Source organism: Erpetoichthys calabaricus, chromosome 17 (assembly GCF_900747795.2).
Source record: "Erpetoichthys calabaricus chromosome 17, fErpCal1.3, whole genome shotgun sequence".
In the NCBI taxonomy this organism is placed as follows: Eukaryota; Metazoa; Chordata; class Cladistia; order Polypteriformes; family Polypteridae; genus Erpetoichthys; species Erpetoichthys calabaricus.
Genome location: NC_041410.2, coordinates 20,837,280 through 20,861,233, shown reverse-complemented (window position 1 = coordinate 20,861,233; position 23,954 = coordinate 20,837,280). Strand labels below are relative to the sequence as shown.

Sequence of the window (23,954 nt, the reverse complement as noted above, 5' to 3'; positions counted from 1 at the left end):
AATTACAATCTTACATAAGACCAATAAAAAAATGATTTTTAATACAGAAATGTTGGCCTAATGAAAAGTACAGTATGTCCATGTAGGCACTCAGTACTTGGTCGGGGCTCCTTTTGCGTGAATTGCTGCATCAATGTGGCGTGGCATGGAGGCGATCAGCCTGTGGCATTGCTGAGGTGTTATGGAAGCCCAGGATGCTTTGATAGCATCCTTCAGCTCGTCTGCATTGTTAGGTCTGGTGTTTCTCATCTTCCTCTTGACAATCTATGGGGTTTAGGTCAGACATGTGTGCTGGTCAATCAAGCCCAGTGATACCATGGTCATTAAACCAGGTATTGGTACTTTTGGCAGTGTGGGTAGGTGCCAAGTCCTGCTTGAAAATGAAATCAGCATCTCCATAAAGCTTGTCCGCAGAGGGCAACATGAAGTGCTCTAAAATGTCCTGGTAGACAACTGCGCTGACTTTGGACTTGATAAAACACAGTGGACCAACGCCAGCAGATGACATGACTCCCCGAATCATCACAGACTTTGGAAACTTGACACTGGACCTCAAGCGACTTGAATTCTGTGCCTCTCCACTCTTCCTCCAGACTCTGGAACCTTGATTTCCAAATGAAATGCAAAATTTACTTTCATCTGAAAAAATGACTTTGGACCTCTAAGCAACAGTCCAGTCCGTCTTCTCCTTAGTCCATGTAAGACGCTTCTGACGTTGTCTCTGGTTCAGGAGTGGCTTGACACAAGGAATGCTGTGACAGTTGTAGCCCACGTCCCAGATACGTATGTGTGTGGCGGCTCTTGAAGCACTGACTCCAGCCGCAGTCCACTCCTTACGAATCTCCCCAAATTCTTGAATGGGCTGTGCTTAATCCTCTCAAGGCTTCTCTTTATCCCTGTTGTTTGTGAACCTTTTTCTGTCACATTTTTTCCTTCCACTCAACTTTCCATTGCTATGTTTGTATACAGCACTCTGTGAACAGACAGCTTCTTAAGCAATGACCTTTTGTGGCTTCCCCTCCTTGTGGAGGGTGTCAATGACTGTCTTCTGGACAAGTGTCAAGTCAGTGGTCATCTCCATGATTGTGTGGCCTACTGAACCAGACCGAGAGACCATTTAATGGCTCAGAACACCTTGTTTTGGGTTAATTGGCTGAGTGGAGTGGGACACCAGGAGTCTACAATATTGAACTTTTTCACAATATTCTAATTTTCTGACATACTGAATTTTGGATTTTCATTAGCTATAAGCCATAATCAGCAAAATTAAAAGAAATAAACGCTTGGAATATATCACTCTGTGTAATAAATCTATAAAATATATGAGTTTCGCTTTTTGAATTGAATTACTGAAATAAATTAACTTTTCGATGATATTCTAATTTATTGAGATGCACCTGTAAACCACATCTTAGAAATCATTCCGTTTAATGTGCTTTTGACGAGTTAACAGTGTGTCCCCATGTCTGTTTCAAATGGCGTTTGAAAGTTGTCAGGATTGTCCAAAGCTTTAGGAGGGGTAATTTTTTTCAGACTTCCATGACCCCTAATGTAAAGACGTTCTTTATGATTTCCATTGTGAAAGCCGTGTACTTATTGTGTAGCGGACACTTGACGTTTCAAGCAACAAGTTCAACAAGCGTCTGCTTTGTACGCTTAAGATATTCCGTCCATCCTCTGAGCAGTTAAGGTACTCCGGTATTCCTATCGCACTACTCTTTGAAGTAAGTAAATGTTTTAGAATAAGACATAATCCAATGCGCTACGTTACACTAAATATGGGTATAACGTGCACTTTGAAACTTTTCAGTATCGTAAAATCACATACCTAGTTATTGTAAAGAAGCGCACCAATCCAGCGGAGAAGGCGACAATCTCGGCGCTCTACTGCTTCTGCCTGTACAGAGCGCGCGCACGCGCGGGGTGTCCTGGGGAAATCAACTGCGCGTGGCTTTGTGCTGCTTAGCCTGGCTGGGAAAAGAAGGGGACATTCGTTAAGGACCGGGAAAGGCCGATGAAAACAGTCCGGTGGAATAAGGCCCGTGCAATCCATTTCATAAGTACTGGTGAGCGGCTTCTTAATGTTTATGACTTGGGTAATTAACGTTAAAACATGTTATGCAATGTACTTTTTATGTCACGGTTGTTCTTTTATTTTTTTATGACTGGTTTGTGTTCTTACCTCTCCTTTAGCCTGAATGAGTGTGAAAGTAATTGTAATCTGTAAATTGCTTAGCAGTCCTACAGTAGGTACGAAATGACATCTTGTTTCCAGCGTATTAAGTTAGACGGCATTCGTGTACCCCAGAATTGCTGTAATCTTTATAATAAATAGAGGCATGCATTCTTACTAATAACATCTATTCATGTGCTTAACCACAGATTCCCAGATGCACTGTTTATTATTTATGTAATGTCAGAGAAGGAATCCCCGGCAAAAAAGAGAGCACGGAAGACCTTATCATTATCCAATAGAAAAAGTAGAAATCAAACAGTCACAGGTAATGCAGTTAAGAAGACCCCCACTATTATTCAGTTCTTCAACAATGTCCCACCTGTCAAACTTGCCTGTCCTATTTGTGGTGAAATGGTTTCAAGATTTTGGATAAATGAACACATTGATGCCAACTGCCAAAGTCCGCAGAAAAGTGATAGAAAGGATTTGAAAGGTATTAACTCCAAAAGTCTGTTGCGGGATATCTCAAACCCAGAGACTAGTGATTCCTGCACAAGAACCCCAGAGAAAGTAAAGACCCCTGAAACGAGTCATTCATTCACAAGAACCCCAGTAAAGAGCCTGAAGTCTGCTGGGTGTGTGAGCACCCCAGAGAAACCAAGGAGCACCGATGGTCACAATGCATCATCAGAGCCTGAAACTGAGAGAAAACGGACAAGTCCTTATTTTGAAAAACAAGCACTTCAACAGCCGCAACCAAGACAATACTCGTCAAAGGTTGTTAGAAAAATTAATCTGGGTAGCCTTGCATCAAAACTGTCAAAAAAGAAAACGAAAGAGCATTCAGACTCTTCTCAGGTGTCTCATCAGGAAACTCTTCAGGCTACAGATTGCCAGCATCCTCTTTTGGTGGGGGAGACTGACAGCCTGAGTTCTTCTCAGAAGGAAAACCACTGCTTTGAGGATTGTGATTTAACAAATGTGGATGACACTAATACAGAAATGCTTGATTTATGTACAAGGAATAGTGAGAAACAAGAATCGGTTCAGAGTAAAATACCTGAGCCGCTGCTATCTGGAGCTGCTTCATCTTCGTTTCAGGCACTTGTCTCTTTTCAGCTGAATCAGTCCAATGGAAACCCAAACATAAAGGTAAACAAAGAGTTCACAGCTCTAGGAACTCACGACTTGGATATATCTGAAGAAAGTGTAAACCTGTCGCTTTTAAAAGACAGCATGGTCAAGCACAGTGATGACAATAATATGCCAAACTTGAAAAGAGAAATAGACTCCTCTGCTGAAAACCTAGGTGCACAAACTCTTTCTGTCTCATCTTTGTTTGCTTCAAGAGAAGCTGCTGAATATATTTCAAATGCAGTAAGTCAAATTCCAGAGAGCAAAAAGGCAAAGGACCATTCAGAAGAGTTACAACGGCTTCCCTACTATTTACGCAATTTCCTAATTGTCCTGCACACGGTGATGGGAAATGAGGAGGACAGACAGCTTTTTAATGAAGAGGATCTTGCAGCCATCGATTCATTTCAGAAGCTTTCAGGTAATCATTTTGTCACATGATTACAGAGACATTACTATTGTAAATTAATTATTGCTAAAGTTAGAATTTTAACTGCAAAAATGGCTTCACAGATTACGTTGAAAACTGTTACAGTGATTAAAGGTTTTCTTTTACAAGGTGAGCAACTAAACATACAGTCACTGTGCAAAGAAACAAGTGTTCTCTACCATATGCATGTAACATAAATGTTAAATCTGGTTTTTAAATGTGAACATATAATATTTTGTAATAGTTTCGATTATACAGGGTGAAATAATCATTGTCTTTCCTTTTAAGTGGCTCTGATAGAATTCTTTGTTAATCGTACACTTTGTTCCTGAAGGTTATTGCCATGAGTATAATTTGATAAATTGTTTTTCTTTTTTTAGTATGTACACATCATAAAGAGTTAAGAGCAATTTAATCCTCCTCAGAAGAAATTTTATTTTTCTATATCACAGTTGCAGGGCAAAAGCTTTATGTAAGGCTTTTTCAGAGGAAGCTGAACTGGTTGAAGGTGAGCAAGTTGGAATACTCCGAGATCAGTACTGACCTTGGGCCTGTTATCCACGAACTCGTGTCAAGTGATTTTCTGCAAGCAGGTATGTCCAGCTTATGTCAGCAGTTTTTGTTCATTCTCTGGTAGTGAGTTGTAAAACTGTTTTATTTCTTATTTCAATAAGAATCTGACCTAGATAACGTCTCGGAGGTTCTTGAACTTCTATCAGCACCAGATCTGAAAACTCTGGCTAAGACCTTCCACTTGACCAACCCCAGTGGACAGAAGCAGCAGTTGGTGGAAGATTTCCTACGTCTGTCTAAACAACGTTCACTCTTTGAATCTGGAAACAAACAATCTAGGGCTGGCTTGGCAATCCTTAAGAAGTGAGTTTGGCATTGTTTAGTTAAAAAAAAAAAAGATGTCATGTTGTGCCAGTCATTTTCAACTGGTGTTAAGCCAGGCTGTATTAAACTATAGCTAACTGCATGATGTAACACGTATCCTATATAGGGCTTGGAAAATGTAGGTACAGTGATATAACAGTTAGTGGCACTACTTCAAAGATCCATTGTACAAGGTTCAGATCCCTTGCCTGGTTGTTGTTTGAGTGGAATCTGAATGTTCTCTCCCTGGCTTTGTAGGTTTTCCTCGCACATCCCCAGATAATCGCAGATTAAGTTAATTGATGATTTCAAGATGGCCTCATATGATTGTGAGTGAGCCTGTCCTGAACTGTTTCTTGCATTTCATCCAGTACTGCAGGGCTAGAGTCTGTCCACTCTGTGCTCATGAATTGGATGAGTTTGAGACTTACGCTATCTGTTGGTCTAGAGTTGAGAAAATTTGTATTGTTTGTGATGTTAAATGAGCTAGGCATTAGGGTAGTCCGTTGCATTTGGCCATTTTACATATAGTGTCTAAATACTAAAGCACTCAAATTTAAAATTTACATTTGAATCAAATTGACTTTGTGTAAATCTATAGTGAAAAGTCAAGCAAAATGACACCTTTTATTGGCGAACTCAAAAGATTACAATATGTAAGCTTTCGAGGCAACTCGGGCCCCTTCTTCAGGCAAGATGGAATCAATCTTAAATCTATAAAAACATTATTTGGAACCATAAGGATTAGTCCTTGTCATAAGTGAAAGTGAATTCATTAGTATTATCTTTACTGCCATGTTAACTTTAGTTATAGAAAATCCCCTCTTTACTGTTGTAAATCTCTAGTTATTTTTCCATGTTTTGCACACCTTCTACATCAAAACAGTATTAGTAAGTGTTTATAAATAAATTGGACAATAGTCTTATTCTGTCTTAAAATTAACCTTTTTTAATGTCCATTTTTTTGTGTTTTGTGTGAAGTAGAGGACGGTTGCTTTTATATGTCACCATGTTAAAAAGACATCTGTTATTAAAATAATTAGTCCACAGAGCTTTTTTTTTCTGCACATCAAACTCTGTCTGGTCTCATTTTCAACAGATTTTAGTATTTCCTGTCTATAAATGTATTGCCTTTTGTCTTGTTTTTTGTTGTTTTATTTTTAGGGCCAAAGAGCTAGCTGGTAAGTGTGTACGTGTGTGTAAAGGCCCACGTAATGTCTTCTCCCGGGTTTTGCTTCTCTTCTCTCTTACTGACTCTATGGAGGATGAGGAGGCAGCCAGTGGTGGTCAAGGACAGCTGTACACCATTCTTATGGTCAACATGGGTCGAATGATATTCCCTAGCTATGTAGTACAAAGAAAAACTAAGGTCTTCCTCACCCGGGATGATGTGCTCAGGTGAGTATAGTAAAACATTTAACTCCATATGCTAGAAATCAAAAAGTAATGGTGGAGAATACTAGCATTGTGTTCTTAAAGAATAGCTTTGTGGTGAGGCAAGTTTAGGTCTAATAAGGTGGATAAGATCTTTTTGTATTAAGAGGAATGCAATGTATTTACTGGTATATAGCAGGATGGTGTTGATGTTTTTTTACATGATTATATTAATTTTTTTTCAGTCTGAATCTTTATTAGGGGTTTAGAAGAACAACCATACAATACAGTAAATGTGCAAAAACTGGCTTAGCAAAGTGAAAGTTCTGGTTACGATGAGTGCTCACTGTAGACAATATAAGAAGTGTGGAACTGATCCATCATAAAGCCTACTCCTTAGTCTTTTTGTGTTTCCACTTTACTGGAGGCTATTTATCCTGAAGTCTGATTATAAAGTTTAGACTTCAGCGAACACTCTAATATAGTGCTTAGTATAGTTCCTCACTGATACACAAAATAGTTGAGTCCAATTCAAAATGTTCTATAATATCCAGTCCCAAAACTCTTATATATATTTTTCCAGCATTTTGTATTTAATGTACAGATCCTCCTTTCACATAGTAATGTTAGTATCACCTGAAAAACAAAAGGTAAAAAAACAAGAATGCTAGAAAATGTAAGTAGATTTTTAAGGATTTTGCTTATCTACCACCGTATATGTATCTAGGGGGAATAGACCACTTTTAATACTGTATGGCAAAAACAGCACATGTAACAACGTAGATCATCCTGGAGAGACAGAACACATGTCTGCAATGATTTATTAAATATACAACGGCTAACATTGTCTCATGCCTTTAACTCATTCATATTCATTCATATGACCACAACACGATCAACATAGAAAGTTTTGAGGGAAGCTTCACAAAACCTTTACTAACACTTCTAATGTGCTTCAAGAAGCATATGGCAGTGAAAACAATTTTGTGGATATCAGAGGTTATCTTTATTCTTGTTTGATTTCTTCTTTCAATTTTTTTAATCATGATTGTGCTAGTAGCACACATGCCTGTAAAATGTTGTACTTTCAGTTTTTAGTTAAAAAATTGCACTTAAAATCCAACAGTCATTTGCATCATCAGGAACTGTCTTAGCTGCATAGTTTACAAAGGTGTGTGTGTATATGTGTAAAAAAACTTAACAGTATGTAATTTATGTATATATGTACTAGGGGGCTTACCCCCTGCTCTCTTTGCTCAACAACCCCCCGGCCTGCGCTATGCACCAGCCACTTCGCGTCTCTGCTGCTCGTGTTGTGAAGAGGGGGGTTGAACGCACCCCAAGGAGATGCGGTCGCTCCTCCGAAACCCCCTCTTCAACGGTGATACAATGGGAAACAAATACAGGTTTTTTTTTTTTTGTTGTTGTTAACCTCCTCTTTGCTCGATCAGCTGCTGGCTTGGTGCTGCTGCTATGCCGCGGCGCTTCAAACATTTAAAAGCCTGTACAGCAGCTGTCCTACTATTTTGCCTTTTATTTCTGGCCCCCAGCCATGGTTAAATCTCTTGGCACAAAGTCTGGTCTCCCGGGATATGAGTTCTTGATATTTTTTAGTTTATAATTTAAAAACGGAATAAGAATCTGAAAATCTTAACAACATCACGTTAAAGTTTGATAAATTCTGAAAAGAATGATACCAAACATATATATGTAGGTTTTAAAATAAGGCAGATTTAAAGCGTGACATAAAAACGTCATATAAAATCATTGTACAAAATCATTGCACTTTTAGGCTTAGGATTTTATATATATACAGTAGATAATTCTATGTTTTAAAAAAAAATGACTGGGTTGTGCCACCTCTGGAGTTAAGAGGTAAGTCCAAGTCCTGGAGAAAAATGAGCTGATCAGTGCTTTTAATTATGGACCCACAACAGAACTGGAATTCGAGTAGGGCACAGCTTCAGGGTTTGGAGCTGAAGCCTTGACAGGACTATACATCATATTCCAAACCTGTCATGAAGATTACTGCAGGATTTACATAAATTTTCCAAATCCAATATGGTAACCATGGTTTGGAATAGTTATTTATTCAGTGTCATGTTTAAACACTAGATATGAAGCAGCAATGCATATGCTAAATAATATATCGGCCTCAATGCTGAGTGGTCACTGGGAGGAAGCCCATCAGATTTACCTCGCTGCGAAAGCTAGCTGGAGGGACTTGGCATTGTCTGCAGACTTAAGGTAATTGAAGTATTCTTTTTCTATTGAATTTTTATTTTTATAATTTAGTATTGTTATCATTTACCAACCTGATCTCTGCGATACCATCTAGTTCAGCCTTAATTTTTTTGACAGGCGTGTATTGCTGGCCAGTTGCTTGACACAGCTGCACACTGCTTGCTTGTATGTAGTTGTGTCAAAACTGAATAGTTACTGATGAGTATGTTACAAACTCTTTGTATAATTGGTATCTGTGGGGTGTGCTATGTTTTTAGTGATCGTTCCTGCTCATCTATTACATGTGGTCTCAGCAAGTTATCAAAAGAAACATAATGGCCCACAATGTGTCTTCTGCTAATACTGCTACAGCTTTCTGACAGAAATCATGAAATAATGTACATCAAATCAAAGCACCTAATTGCATTAAATCATTTCATTTTAAGGAAAGTAATGTGAGCATGTTATTGTAAAACTAGTGGATCTGCCTGCTCCTAGTCCATTGCATCTTCAGTTTAGCCCAGTCAAGATGTTAATGTATTCTAGATTATATATGGACACTTTTACTAAGTTAAATTCATATTTGTTTTACTTTATAACTTGTAAGATTGTAATAAATTGCTTATGCATTCTAAAGACATGTGGTCCCCATTTAATATTGCCTACAGCTTTCTTGTTCTGTTTTCTTTTTTTTTCCTAAATCTTTTAAGAAGTTTAGGTAATAATATCCTCATTTTGTGATATCTTAGTATCTTTAATGGGCATGTTACCAGCATATATATTAGGGCGCTTAAATTTTGGTAAGTCTTTTACCACAGGTTCCTCTTTCATGTTTCAGGTAAAAACCTACTTCATACATTTTACCCTAAATTAGAGTTACAAAACCTTCAAGATTCATTTCTAAACTTTTGAAGTGATAACAGTTGTACATTGTGGTGCTGCCTGATTTTTTTTTTTTTTTGTATTTATGTAGCTATTTTGAGAACCTGCCTGTATATCTGCGTTGTTTCTCTGTTGGCTGGGTCTACACACGAATCCTGTCACGAGGAGTGGAGGTTTTGCAGAGGCTACGCATGTACAAGGTTGGGATAACTTGATAATGTTCTAGTTATAGTACAAGTGAAAACACTGTTAATTCTGAATAAAATATTGCTAGAAACTGCCTACTGGACATTGAGTTTTGTTTTTTGTTTTTTTTTATGGTTTTTTTTTTTTCTTTTTTTGACTGGGCGATTTGAGTTTTAGATTTTTTGCTCATCAAGTTTGAAATGATTTGGCATAGTGACAAAATAAAATTTTGATATTTATTAGAAACAGAGTATATTATCAATTTTTTGTTTCCAACAAATATTTGTGAAACTATAAAATACTACTGTACTTTGTAAAGCAACTTTTGATGTAGAAGTAATTTTAAATTGGACATTTTGACTGCTATAAATTCCTGGTAGCATCATGTTTGTACTTTTAACAGATTAGAATAAGTAGCACAGTCCTGATGAAGAGCTTAGGTACATTTAACTTGCTGTAAAGACAGTATTACAGAAAAATATCACATCATTCTGCACAGTGTCAGATTACACAGATACAGTGGTACCTCGGGTCACGACTGTAATTTGTTCCAAAACTCTGGACGTGACCCGATTTGGTCGCGACTCGAACGCAATTTCCCCATAAGATTGTATGTAAATACAATTAACCCATTCCAGACCGTACGAACTGTATGTAAATATATATTTTTTTAAGCACAAAAAGTAATTATACCATAGAATGCACAGTGTAATAGTAAACTAAATGTAAAAACGTTGAATAACACTTAGAAAACTAACATTGTAAGAGTTGGCGCTAGACCCTTACGAACCACTCGCTGTTATTACTTTTTTTTATGAGTTTTAAGCACAGGGAAAAAAAATTAAATGGCACTTCTCTTGAAAAACTTTTCAAACCATCCTCTACTGGCTTTAAATTCCTCACCTTCGCCACTCGAAGAAGGATTTTTTTTCAGCAAATCGCTATGAATCTTCCTGGCTTTCTCACTTATGATCAGCTCACTTATGCTATCCCCTGCAAGTTGCTTCTCGTTCAACCACACTAGCAACAGTTTTCCACCTCTTCCAGCACTTGAGGCCTCTGCTTGGTTAACATTATAACTCCTTTTGCAACATCAGCTGGTTTGTTAGGCCCTGTATACGCAAACAAAAGAAAATGGGAAATTGAGAATGGGAAATCATTGGCGCATAGGGAAACTAACCGCCAGTGTTTTTGTTCGCCACCAGAGCATGTGGTTGTGAACAGATGCTAAATTTTGACAAACTTTTTGATCGTAACCCAATTTGTACATGTTTGGAAACGTTCGTGACCAGAGGTTCTACTGTACCAGGAGTCTTGCCCAAATGTACTTGCCATGCACTCTCACATAAGGTTGTGCAAAAGGCATTCAATCTTTTATGAACCTGAAAAATTACATTGAGCATACCTGTTCTTCTGCTACACTTTTGTAAAGTAGTCGTACATACCTAGTTGGTTCCTGCTCAGGTCACAAAAGACGGTCATTTGTTTGCTGTAATAAAACACCCCACGTTAGCTCCATGTTTCACAGGAATATGGTTTCTGCTATCATTCTTATAGTGAAACAAATGTAGAGACCCAGCTCCAGCTTTCTGTTGACCGTGATGTACGTTTTCTCATTAGCAAACACAGATACAAACAAACATTCCCGCAATTTAGAATGAATTATCTCATTCACAATTTGGACAAGAATGATTTGCTTTTCCTTGTACATTGTATTTTGAATTATAGCATTCATTACCTCCAGCAGTGTTGAGAGACTCCACTTCTTGAAAAATAGTCCAAATAGAATTGTGTTTTAAATTAAGAATATCTTCTTTCATAAAAATACATTATTCAAAATTTTTTCACAGAGTGTTGTTATATTTAATGTGTCCATCCATATCCATATATACAGTGGTGTGAAAAACTATTTGCCCCCTTCCTGATTTCTTATTCTTTTGCATGTTTGTCACACAAAATGTTTCTGATCATCAAACACATTTAACCATTAGTCAAATATAACACAAGTAAACACAAAATGCAGTTTGTAAATGGTGGTTTTTATTATTTAGGGAGAAAAAAAAATCCAAACCTACATGGCCCTGTGTGAAAAAGTAATTGCCCCCTGAACCTAATAACTGGTTGGGCCACCCTTAGCGGCAATAACTGCAATCAAGCGTTTGCGATAACTTGCAATGAGTCTTTTACAGCGCTCTGGAGGAATTTTGGCCCACTCATCTTTGCAAAATTGTTGTAATTCAGCTTTATTTGAGGGTTTTCTAGCATGAACCGCCTTTTTAAGGTCATGCCATAGCATCTCAATTGGATTCAGGTCAGGACTTTGACTAGGCCACTCCAAAGTCTTCATTTTGTTTTTCTTCAGCCATTCAGAGGTGGATTTGCTGGTGTGTTTTGGGTCATTGTCCTGTTGCAGCACCCAAGATCGCTTCAGCTTGAGTTGACAAACAGATGGCCAGACATTCTCCTTCAGGATTTTTTGGTAGACAGTAGAATTCATGGTTCCATCTATCACAGCAAGCCTTCCAGGTCCTGAAGCAGCAAAACAACCCCAGACCATCACACTACCACCACCATATTTTACTGTTGGTATGATGTTCTTTTTCTGAAATGCTGTGTTCCTTTTATGCCAGATGTAACGGGACATTTGCCTTCCAAAAAGTTCAACTTTTGACTCATCAGTCCACAAGGTATTTTCCCAAAAGTCTTGGCAATCATTGAGATGTTTCTTAGCAAAATTGGGACGAGCCCTAATGTTCTTTTTGCTTAACAGTGGTTTGCGTCTTGGAAATCTGCCATGCAGGCCATTTTTGCCCAGTCTCTTTCTTATGGTGGAGTCATGAACACTGACCTTAATTGAGGCAAGTGAGGCCTGCAGTTCTTTAGACGTTGTCCTGGGGTCTTTTGTGACCTCTCGGATGAGTCGTCTCTGCGCTCTTGGGGTAATTTTGGTCGGCCGGCCACTCCTGGGAAGGTTCACCACTGTTCCATGTTTTTGACATTTGTGGATAATGGCTCTCACTGTGGTTCGCTGGAGTCCCAAAGCTTTAGAAATGGCTTTATAACCTTTACCAGACTGATAGATCTCAATTACTTCTGTTCTCATTTGTTCCTGAATTTCTTTGGATCTTGGCATGATGTCTAACTTTTGAGGTGCTTTTGGTCTACTTCTCTGTGTCAGGCAGCTCCTATTTAAGTGATTTCTTGATTGAAACAGGTGTGGCAGTAATCAGGCCTGGGGGTGGCTACGGAAATTGAACTCAGGTGTGATACACCACAGTTAGGTTATTTTTTAACAAGGGGGCAATTACTTTTTCACACAGGGCCATGTAGGTTTGGATTTTTTTTCTCCCTAAATAATAAACATCATCATTTAAAAACTGCATTTTGTGTTTACTTGTGTTATATTTGACTAATAGTTAAATGTGTTTGATGATCAGAAACATTTTGTGTGACAAACATGCAAAAGAATAAGAAATCAGGAAGGGGGCAAATAGTTTTTCACACCACTGTATATATATATATATTCTACTTGTCATGATTGGTAGGAGCAGGAATCTATTCTGGCAGCACTTAGAATAAAGGCAAAAACCAGCCCTGAATATGATAGCAGAATACTGCAGTGCACACCTCCCAACACTGCCCCATGTTTGGTCAATTTAAAATGATAAATTCACTCAAACAGGGAAATAAATTCTAGCTATACATATGAGGTACCTTAACCTGGAATCTCACCTGGGCTTGTATTCTGCAGGTTGGCACCACAACCGTCTTCAACCTCTACTAGAAGTTTGAAATGTTTTGTAATTAAATTGATTTATTATTGTATTCCATTAAATTTCAAGTATTTTTAATATCTGCCATTTTTCTGTTGTTTCCCAGGGTAATTCATAAACAGTGATGTTTTCTTTCTTTCAGGAAGCAGTAGAAGAGCTTCGTAACTTACTCTCTCAAACTACTTACTGTCCTGATAGCAGAGGGAGATGGTGGGATCGCATGGCTCTTAATTTACAGCAACATCTTAAATGTATCGATCAGGTATGTGTAAACAAAAAATAATTTCAGCAGTGCAGGAACAATATTTGAAATTACCTTAGTGCCTAGCCAAATTACTTTATAAACACACAACTAACTGTAGAAGAACTTTGCATTAATTAACAGAATGCCACATTGAATGAGAGAATGGCAATCTAAAGAAAAAGAGCAAAAGATATATATATATATTTTTTAAACAAGATATTTTTACTGATACTTTCCATGATTTCACTTTCTGGGCCTCCTTTTTTAAACTGATTTTTTTCATATTCTTTGAGTGTTAGTTATTGGAGCTATAGTGCTTTTCATTTATTTATTTATTCATTTATTTTGTTAGTGTGTTTTTTTTTGTTTTTGTTTTTTTTTAACCATTTCCGTTCTTTCACAAAATGGCCATATGAAAGACAATAAAAAAACAACACAAATGTTCAGGCTGACTGGGCTTCATTTTCTAAAGAATCACCAAGGGAAACTTATTTGTTCTGGCAAGTCAGTAAATCGTTTGTCTTGTTTTACACATGTACCTGCACTGCCACTACTTTTAAATGCAGTGGCCTGAATTTTCCTCTGATCGAGAGACTGTGGAAGTGTGTGTGTGATGTCACAGATGAAACAAGTTTTCACGATAAAAGCTTTTGATCTAACAGGCTCCTGTTAAATTCGGAGAAGGAAGACCTTAAAAAAGCTAAATATAGGTTACGTCTTTCAACATAAGTAACACGAGTACCCAGAAATAGACAATGCATTTGCTGGCTTTTATCCATCCATCCACCCATCCATTATCCAACCCGCTATATCCTAACTACAGGGTCACGGGGGTCTGCTGGAGCCAATCCCAGCCAACACAGGGTGCAAGGCAGGAAACAAACCCTGGGCAGGGCGCCAGCCCACCACAGGGCACACACCAAGCACACACTAGGGACAATTTAGGATTGCCATTGCACCTAACCTGCATGTCTTTGGATTGTGGGAGGAAACCGGAGTACCCGGAGGAAACCCACACAGACACAGGGAGAACCTGCAAACTCCATGCAGGGAGGACCCAAGAAGCAAACCAGGGTCTCCTAACTGTGAGGCAGCAGCGCTACCACTGCACCACCGTGCCGCCCATTGCTGCCTATTACCCTGAGGTTATTAATCTCAGAACCACAAGAACAAAGCAGTAGTGATGCTTAGTCTTTGGCCTGTTCCTGTCTTCTTAGGGGCTAGAGGTGATGTTCTGCCCTGAAATGTGCTGCTGCCCCCATGGAGATGTTTCACTGGTGCACATTGGATGTTTTTGTTCAGTTGTCAAGCTCTGATAGTGTTTTTTGTTGTTTTTTTGGCATATTGCAGTATCAGTTTGCAAGCAGTCTTTTGAAATCTCAAACAGTACACTCTTACTAGCACATGACTATGACTGTGAAGGTTTAGTGATAAGTTGTGTTTAGGTTCAGCAAGATGAGTGTGATCAGGTTCTATACACGTCAAAGATGAGCAGAGCACATAGGATACACCTGACCAAAATTTGGAGTGCCACAGCAAAAGGTCTGAATACTTACTGTATATGAATGAGAGATTTCAGTTTTTGATTTTTTGTAAATAATTTTGCAAACCTTTCTGAAAACATTTTTTCACTTTGTTATTATGGGTCATTCAGTATAGATTGATAAATCTGCCATTTTGCCCATCAATTTAAAAGTAAATCCATAGCACAATAAAAGTGTGCAGAAAGTGAAAGGGTGTGAACACTTTGAGTCTCCTGTATATATACTGTGCTACCTATGCTATTCTTTCTCTTTTTCAAAAGTCTATACATTGCATTAAAGAAGGTCTGTCTGATCCACTGGTTCGGACAGGACATCGACTGTCCCTCCTCCAACGTGCTGCTAGAATGAAAGAATCACCAAGTTGTAAAAAGCACTGGAAACTTCTCCAGGATGTCCCATCTATGGATGTGCAAGATGTCTCACATGTAAGTCAGTCTGTGTTGCTCTTCACATTTTAACTGGAATATAAAGAGTTGACAGTAAAGGACTTTCAGCCGTCCTTAGCTCCTGTTCACCTAATGTATCCAAGGTGATGTTGATATTCTAAGTTCCTTAAAGGCATTATGTTCCACAAAACTGTTAATGTTAACTGAGTGATGAGGGAGATCATTGCAGTATAGTATTGCAATATTTTTCATTGTCATAATTTGTTCTAATGAAGTGTTGTTTTTGGATAAATGTAGACTTCCACAGGAAGATACATTATTTCTAAAATTATTCTGTCTACATCACAAATAACTCTTAAGACAAGCCTTCTACAGGTGGCTTGTATTATTCAGTTCCAGCTTTATTTGTATTAAAGTATAATTAATACATTGATCAGTAGGCCTGGGTAAAAATATCAGTTTTTCCGATTAATCATTATTTTTCATTTAAATGATTTTAGAGTGATTCTTTCAAGTCTCAAGATCGATCTCTTGAATCTCTATCCTGCTCAGTTCCTATATGTAGATTTTTGCTTATCTTTATTTTTGGCGTTTGATCCAGTAGATGGTGCCAATGCGCCTGTTAAGGCTTTCTATGGAAAAAGCACTTTACTACTTTGCATAAAATCGTGTGTCCTCTTTAGCTGAAATCAGTGTCTTAGACACTTAAATCAGATGTGTGGACTTACTGCAGATTCAAACGGTAAATTGGTTAAGATCAACTGGAAAAAAGCAAAGCCATGCATAAGCTGTGCAGCTCAGAAGTTAATTATTTTTGTAACACAACAAACTTGAGAAATCACTTATCTTAACATCACCCAGAAAAGTTGTCTCAGTTGACATCCAAACAAGAGAGGGACTCTCACACAATTTATTGGTGGTGTAAGAAATCAACGGTGCCGAAACTGGCACAGGGCATTTAACAATTCAGAATATTTTATGCATTACCATTTTCAAACCTTTAAATAGTGTAAAAAATGTAAATATACGCCAACACGCTAAATTAGGAATTAAAACCAAGAGCATCTGTAGGTTATGTTTCTCACGCCAGAAGCCTCCTTTTCAAAATACACACTTACCTATTCATATATTCTGCTTGTCCCATAATCCTCTGTGGAAAGCAGTTGTATTTGTTTCTCAAATTAGCTAACAAACCTTTTAACTAATGGCACCAATAGTGTGAAAAATGGAAATGAAAATAAATTTCATTCAACTTTTGTAAAAGAAAGCATTCAACTGAAAGAATCCCAACTCTCCAATTTTAAGTCAGTGGGTAACTGATGTTATAAATTATCTTAAATTGGAAAAAATCAAATTCACGATCTGTACAAAACGTTTTTAAAACCTGGCAGGACCTGATCAATAACATTTTAGAATAAGCTTTTAAATTGAAGAAGCAGATTCTCTCCCCTCTTTTACTCCATACATTAAATTATCTATTCACTTATTTTTACTAGCTTCAAGTTTTACTCTGCTGGCCTAGCTCTCTTTCTCAGGGGTTGGGGTTGATTTGTTTCAAACCTATTTTTGTAAAACTTGATTTATTTGTATGGAATGTTATTATGAAATCAATCAAATTAAAAAAAAAAAAAAAAAAAAGCATTATGTCGCCACCTACTGGACTGAAAAATGCTGGCGTTATTAGTACAGTACTTTATAAAATGCCTACCTACAAAAATGATGCCACACTACAAAGTTTGGTGGCAGTTTGAGCCAAGGTTTTGTTAACTTATTTACTGAAATTCAGTTATTTTACAGTTAAAATAGTAACAAAACAAAATAGTAAATTGAAATCTTAAGTCATACCAATGTTTTAAAAACTAATATTGAATATTGAAGTTGTTATCTTTAATCGCTAACCTTGTGCTGCTGCATTATCCCCCACAAATCTAACCCAGGAGCCTATCATTTGGGTACGGTGATGCAGCTGGAAATGTAAGAAGAAAGGAAAACAAGCAGATATTTTTATTTTAACATATGATTTACTTTTGTTAAATGAAAGAAATAATGTATTGAACTCTGCACTTTTGTCGAAGAAACACTGAATTGTCCTAATATAATTTGCCATAACTTTGCCGATTTGATTTGGATTAGTAAAACATTTACTTTACTGTTGATTCATTTGTTAAATACGTTATTCAAATGTTAATTCATGTCATTAGCATATTGAAATGTGATATGAAAGTCAATCATGTAAAAGTAATAAAGCCTAGTTGGTATTAGAAGATGCTTGTGTGCGTACGAGCAGACAGCTTTAAGAGTACGCTTACCTGGAAAATGACTCCTTAAAGAGAGTGGGGACCCTGATATATTGTGGTTTCTTGGCAGATTCCATCCTGAGCTGTTGGGTATCCTCTGGTTTGTATACACAGTTATGGCCATGTTTGTAAAAGAAAATCTAAAAGGCATACCTGAAAATGTGCTTTGTTTGGCATAGCAGTTTCTGCCTGAAGTTTGTGATGGACGCTGCTTTGCTTTGCAGGTGACCATTCGAGGAAAGATGTGTCCACAGATGGGAATGGGAAAATCAGTGTTCTTGATGGAGGACATTGTCCAGTCGCAGGGACAAAATGAAAGACACTCCACCTCATCAGAGACTGTCATGTGCTCAGTAGAAGAGCTGGCACTGGCTCATTACCGACAGCAAGGTTTTGATCAAGGTATACAACCGAAGCTTTTATTGACTCATTAATGGTGGCTCAATGTTTGAGTCTATGCCTCGAGTGAAAACGGAATGTTATTATCCTCCGTGCAGCTAGTTAAAGAACCTGTGCCCCCATAATACATTTATTTTCCATTTTCCTTAATACAATCTCGCAGGATTTAGCCTGGTCATGTATTGCATTTAAGTCTTTGAGCAGAGTGCCTCAGTAAAACTTTCATCAAAGAAAACACTCAAATTGCAAAAAGAAGTTAATATTCTGCAGTGTGGTGGATGGATGATTACCAGAAAATCAGCTTACTTGTGTGTGACGACAAAGGACTGCTGAAGAAAACGTTTTCAATGGACAACACCTTGTAGAACTGGTAATGGTAACAGGCACTGGTGTGGTACAAGACACTTTATTTAAAATGTTTACTTACGGTAGATGTGAGTGACACTTGAAAATACTGAAAGTGAACTTTCTGCCTCTCCTTTGTAAAAAAGAGCAGAAGACGATCAGTTAAAGCCAAGACGTAGTCTGCTGATGGGAGTCCCGTCTCTTCATTTGTCATTATATTCCAGTTTTCAGCACTGCTTGTAATCAGAGTGGAGTTGACGTTTTAATGTGATTTGATTTTTTTTTTGTTAATGTCGTCAATTAGGGATTCATGGTGAAGGATCAACATTCTCCACGCTGTTTGGCCTCTTCATGTGGGATATTATTTTTATGGGTGGCATTGAAGATGTTTTTAGAAACGCATATCAGGTATATTTGTATTAAAAATATTTTTTTGAATATTTTTTATTAAGAAATGATAAAATTTTATATTAAAGTAATGCATTTAAACTTTTTTTGCGTTTACTAATACAGTACCTCATAATATACAATGTGTTTGCCTCTTTTAATTTTGAACTCTGCAAATATGTTTTACTTCTGCATACTAGAAATACATTATAAAAATAAATAGTTTTTCCTTCTCACATAGGTTTGCCCCTTGGATTTGCACACAGACAGTTTCTATGAGAACAGGAAGACGCCAATAAAAGAGCGGCTAGATCTGCTGCAGGAGGCCAGTGTGGAGACCCTACAGATGCTCGTGGCAGAGACCTGGAACTCCCAGCATGGGAAAATAAACCCACTGGTCAACTGGGAACGCTTTGTATCCCTTGAGCAAGCACAGGTTTGTTAAAAGCCATTTAAGGGAAGGCGTGGGTTGGATTAATGTCAGGGATTCATCACAGAAGTTCATTTAAATGTCTGTCTACTCATTTTACTGAAAGGTTTAAATTGCTGTTTGAAATGAAACGACCGCCTGTACTTTTTGTTGTGCTTTTCTATAGCACACTTAACTCTAAAGCACTGTGCATATACTGAGTTTTGGTAAGACTGGCTACATATACCAGCAGTGTTTAATAGCTGGAGACTCGCTCAAGGTGAGGATTAAATGGACAGTGTTTCCATTTATAGTACAACACTTCAGCAAATAAACTCCACTATGGGTAACCACTTAATTTGTTATAATTGCAGTGCACACCTTCACTAAAATTTTAGATTGTACAGTCTGTTTACTTTTTTGCAGTATAATGTATACCACTGGGGCATCCAAAAGTTGCTTTTAAAGATGCAAACTGTCAACTGATAACATTTTAAAAGCAAAGTTTGGCACGATTAGGTTAAACAAACAAGACAGGCCTCTTGACCAATGAATGACGGGGGGAGGCGGGTCTTCAATTCAACAGCTCAAATTCACTTGAAAGTGCTTTACTTTTGTGCACTACTCTTACTTTTCAAAAGTATTTAAGAATATTTTGGCAAAAAACTTACTTGTATTTTGGACATGGGAGCATATGACTGGATAAGTGACATGAGGATTATGTAACACAAGTTTTTATTTCAGTTTATTTTTGTATAGTGCTCATCCCTGGGTACAGATACAAAGCAATGCGACATGGTCTCCTGTAAAGTGCAAATTCAGACTTTACAAACGACTAATTACATAACGAGTACCTAGAGGTGTTTATTTCATGGATGTGTTAATAACGTTTAGTTGTTTGCTGCTGTTTGGCATTGGCCTCTGATGGTCCCAACACCCATTGCATGAGAATCATTATCTCTGTTATCCATTGAAAACCATTAGATTTTTTAACAGCTAAAAAAATTAATCATATTTGGGTGGAGTATTGCTTTAAAATTTAGAAGTTCAATTGGTTTTTCAGTACTTGGTTTACTTGGTGACATAATGCCTGTTTTGACTTTCACACCCCTTCTTTTCCAGAGTTTAGCTGCTTGCCTTGGAGGAGTCTTCCTAAGTGGGATGGTCAGAAGATTTTGCAAGGACTACAGGCACTGCAGAGGGGGGCTTCCTGACTTGGTTGTGTGGGAAACACAAACCCTGAAGTACAAAGTGAGTTCCTCTTTGCGGACAGAACTCTCATAAAGGCCCAGCACGTTATGACAGTTGAAGGATACAATGTGTGTGCTAGGAAATTATATTCAGGGTAAATCCATTTTCAACACTGAACTAAAAATATGAATTATTGTTCTCTAAAATGTTACATCAGATTAATTTGGAATTATAAATGAGTTCAAGTAGTATTTCTCATGGACTACGAGTGTCCATTTTTGAGACAAAATGCTCTAATGCTGTAGCCACTGGTAATTTGATCTTCTAAGTGCACATTTAGGTTTTGGTATTAATGCTATAAAAGTAAAACAAAACCTTAATCCATTGATAATCCATTGATAATCCATTAACTTTCAAAGCTGACCTCTTATTCTGAGACTTGCATTGTGTTTTTCCTCTGCTGTGGCACATTTTCATTACTTTGTTACCTTGTCATTAGTTTTGTGTCAGACTTGGGTGGTCACTAATACTTTAAGCTGCAAGGTGCCAGATTCGTGCATTATAAATACGAAACCTTTTTTTTTTTTATCAATTTAATTAAACGTCCTGTCATCTGGTAGGTCACTTGTTTGCTGGATGTGTAGTTTAGGCCAACAACAAGGTTTGTTTAATGTTAAGGCTAGTAGCTTGTGTGCCTTGCGGTGCACTGCATCATCTTGATTTGGCCCATCATTCTGCACGTGTTCACTTTGCACCCAAGGTGTGCGTTATGGTTAAGGACTGACATTAAATTTTATACTACAGTTGCACTTTTGTCATTACCCATAACTGGCAGTGTGCAGAGAATTCACTTGTGTACTTATTGTCATGCAAACGTATCCATGTGAGGCCTGCGGGGCAGTTGGTGCCCATTCTGGCAGCCCTGGGTTGGTGATAATGTGTGATTGTGCCTTGTGCTAGACTGGCAATCCTGTTCATTCAGTTAAAACCAGAGGGCCAAATGCAAACATTAGGGTATGCCATTGTATCCAACCTGAACAGCCTTAGCTCCCTGGGAATGACTTCTTTTGTGATTGTGGCATGTTACATAACCTAAATTTATATAGATATAATATAAAAAGGTGATACCCCTCCCTTAGTGATACGACAGTGAGAAATAACTTAGCTTTCTTTAACTCTTTGAGGGCTGAATATTTTTTGCAGGCAAGTCTGTTTTCTGAAAAGCACACAAAGCAAACCTTTCCCATGTAAATCAACGTAAAACGTCTGTTGCTGGGCTGCTGTCGATGCCTGTTCAGTGTCTCTGGTGGCTGTGTAGGGGCAGCTCAATGGCTGGTAGGAATGCTTGGAGGGTTGGCTGCCTGGCCTGTCTTCTGGTTTGTACCTCTTGTTATCGTAAGTGGTGGTCCTCCCAGGTGAACGTTGCTGTAGGCACATCAGCTACGTAAGCGTGTTCAGCACCATGATCAGCTGAAGCCAGTACCTCACTTTCGTTTTCAATCTCTATCATTAGATCACTTGCATCAAAATAAGAGTCCGATTCAGCGATAATACGCAAAATGTCGTCCAAGGAGTATTTTGCTTTATATATTCGCCTTGGTCTCTCACCAGATGCCGATGCCATTTTAGAGATTATTTGCTCTTCGCTACTCAAGCATGCACAGGTAGTTGAGGTCAAATCAACAAAGCTAACTTTCCTTCTAGCAAAGAGAGTTGAACTAAAACATAATGGCGAGTTTTGTCACTGTTTACGGCTGATTACCGTCCACTACCTCTGAATTTCAACAAAAGTTGACATCTGCCCTGAAAGAGTTAATGATGGCTTACGCTGCATAACAGACGAAAGAAGCCAATGGCAAGACCCCAGTTCGGGAGTTGGGGTTTGATGTGTAGAGTCTGCTGTTTTTGCCGTTACAGTGGAAGGATTTTCAGGATCGAATGACGTTATCACCCATCCGTCCGTCAGCCTCAAAGGTGTGCCAGGCATTGTTCCAAGGCTTTGTACTCTTTCTCCATGTGCAGGCCCCCACTTAGGTGAATCATGCCATTGCAAACAAGGCAAAAGAGGATACAGTATCATGCTGACTTTGACACACAAAAATCTACTCATATATATATATATAATCCTAAGCCTAAAAGTGCAACGATTTTATGTGACGTTTTTATGTCACTCTTTTGTCACGCTTTAAATCAGGCTTATTTTAAAATCTACATATATATGTTTGGTATCATTCTTTTCAGAATTTATCGAACATTAATGTAATGTTGTTAGATTTTCAGATTTTTATTCAGTTTTTAAATTATAAACTAAAATATCAAGAAAGTCGTGGGGCGGACTAGCAGGCCACAACTGGGGGTTGGGTGCCAAAGGCGCCAGGGGAGCTTGTATCATAATTTTAAATACAATCGCTTTCTTTAACGGAGCAGCTCAGCTGCGGTACGGATGGGGGCCCAGCACCCGCCCCCGGGTTTGGCAAGCAAAGTGAGCAATGGACAGAGCCTCCTAGAAGTATATAATGGTCATCAGTCTGACTGCCCGTTTCCCAGTTGTCTTTATCAGTCTTGTCTTAATGCTTGCCAAGCAGTTCTTTTATGGTGAACCCCTGTGCTAAATCTGGCTCTGTGTCAACTGTGTATGTGAGTAGAAAAAGGCAGATTTTTAAGTTAAATTTGCTCAGTGACATATTAAACTTATACACGTATTACAGCCATCAAGAAAATACATACTGTCAATTCCTCAACAAGTTTTTTTTAGTTGAATAAGATCTCCAGGTCTTTGTTACAGTCTTCTGTGTAAAAGACGACCGTCCTAATTGTGTATTTTCTGTTTGTAGTTAGTTGAAGTCAAGGGGCCCAATGATCGACTGTCACACAAGCAGATGATCTGGCTGGATGAGCTGCATAAACTGGGAGCACAAGTGGAGGTGTGCCATGTTACTGCTATTGGAGCAAGGAGTCTACGTGTAAGCTAAGGACTGTAAGCCTCTTCCATTCATGTGATTTTTATATAATAAATTATGAAATTAATTCTATTTGGTGGACCCTGATCTGTTTACACAGAGAGAAACCAGGGGACTTCTGGGTGGTGACAGACATAACAGAGGCGCCTCAAAGCAGTGGCTTGGACTTGAGGTCTGGCCAGGGCCAAGTGTTAGTTGTAGTCTGCCATCTTAAATTAAATGGTTTTCTTTTCCCAAAATTCCTGTCAATTCTCCCACCCACTTCAGTCCTGGGGGTCCCCCTGTCGCTGCAGGTGTTTGTTCCTGCCAGTTTCACAATTGGTGAGTCATTTTTACCTTTAATTGATCTCTTTATTCAATTTCCTGTCCTTTTTACTTCATCTTACTTTGCCATTAGAAAAGAGAACTAGCATTAGATAAGAAACATTTGTAATTTTTGCCATATCTTTGGATATTTAACTGTCATTTTGCTTTTAATTCATTTTTTTCGGTAGTGTCTGTTGTCTCAATTGTTTAACCAAATATTGACAAGCCCAACGGGCTGCAGGGTCCGCAGTGACACTGACTGCTAAAGGGTAGCTACATCCAGTAACTAATATCATAACCAGAAAATAAAAGTAGAACAACACAGTAAAAAGTCCAAAATAAACAGAAGTTTAGCAGAACCAGTTTGTAATTTCTGGATTGATGCAAAACCAAGCTGGGAAATGACTGCTGTGTTAATTGGCTCAATTAAGA

The 23,954-nt window shown here is 38.1% G+C and overlaps 1 protein-coding gene across 1 annotated transcript; it reads left to right on the top strand.

Annotated features, from left to right (window-relative positions):
• Nucleotides 1-1,919: 1,919 nt before the first annotated feature.
• fan1 (FANCD2 and FANCI associated nuclease 1) lies at nt 1,920-23,283 on the top strand. Its single transcript, XM_028823538.2, has 14 exons — nt 1,920-2,066; nt 2,383-3,731; nt 4,193-4,333; nt 4,415-4,616; nt 5,781-6,014; nt 8,106-8,237; nt 9,187-9,295; nt 13,197-13,316; nt 15,103-15,267; nt 17,750-17,927; nt 18,574-18,677; nt 18,898-19,092; nt 20,188-20,316; nt 23,091-23,283. The coding sequence occupies exons 2-14, from the start codon at nt 2,414-2,416 to the stop codon at nt 23,226-23,228; spliced, it is 3,165 nt and encodes a 1,054-aa protein (XP_028679371.2). The 5' UTR covers nt 1,920-2,066; nt 2,383-2,413; the 3' UTR covers nt 23,229-23,283.
• The last annotated feature ends 671 nt before the right edge of the window (nt 23,284-23,954 follow it).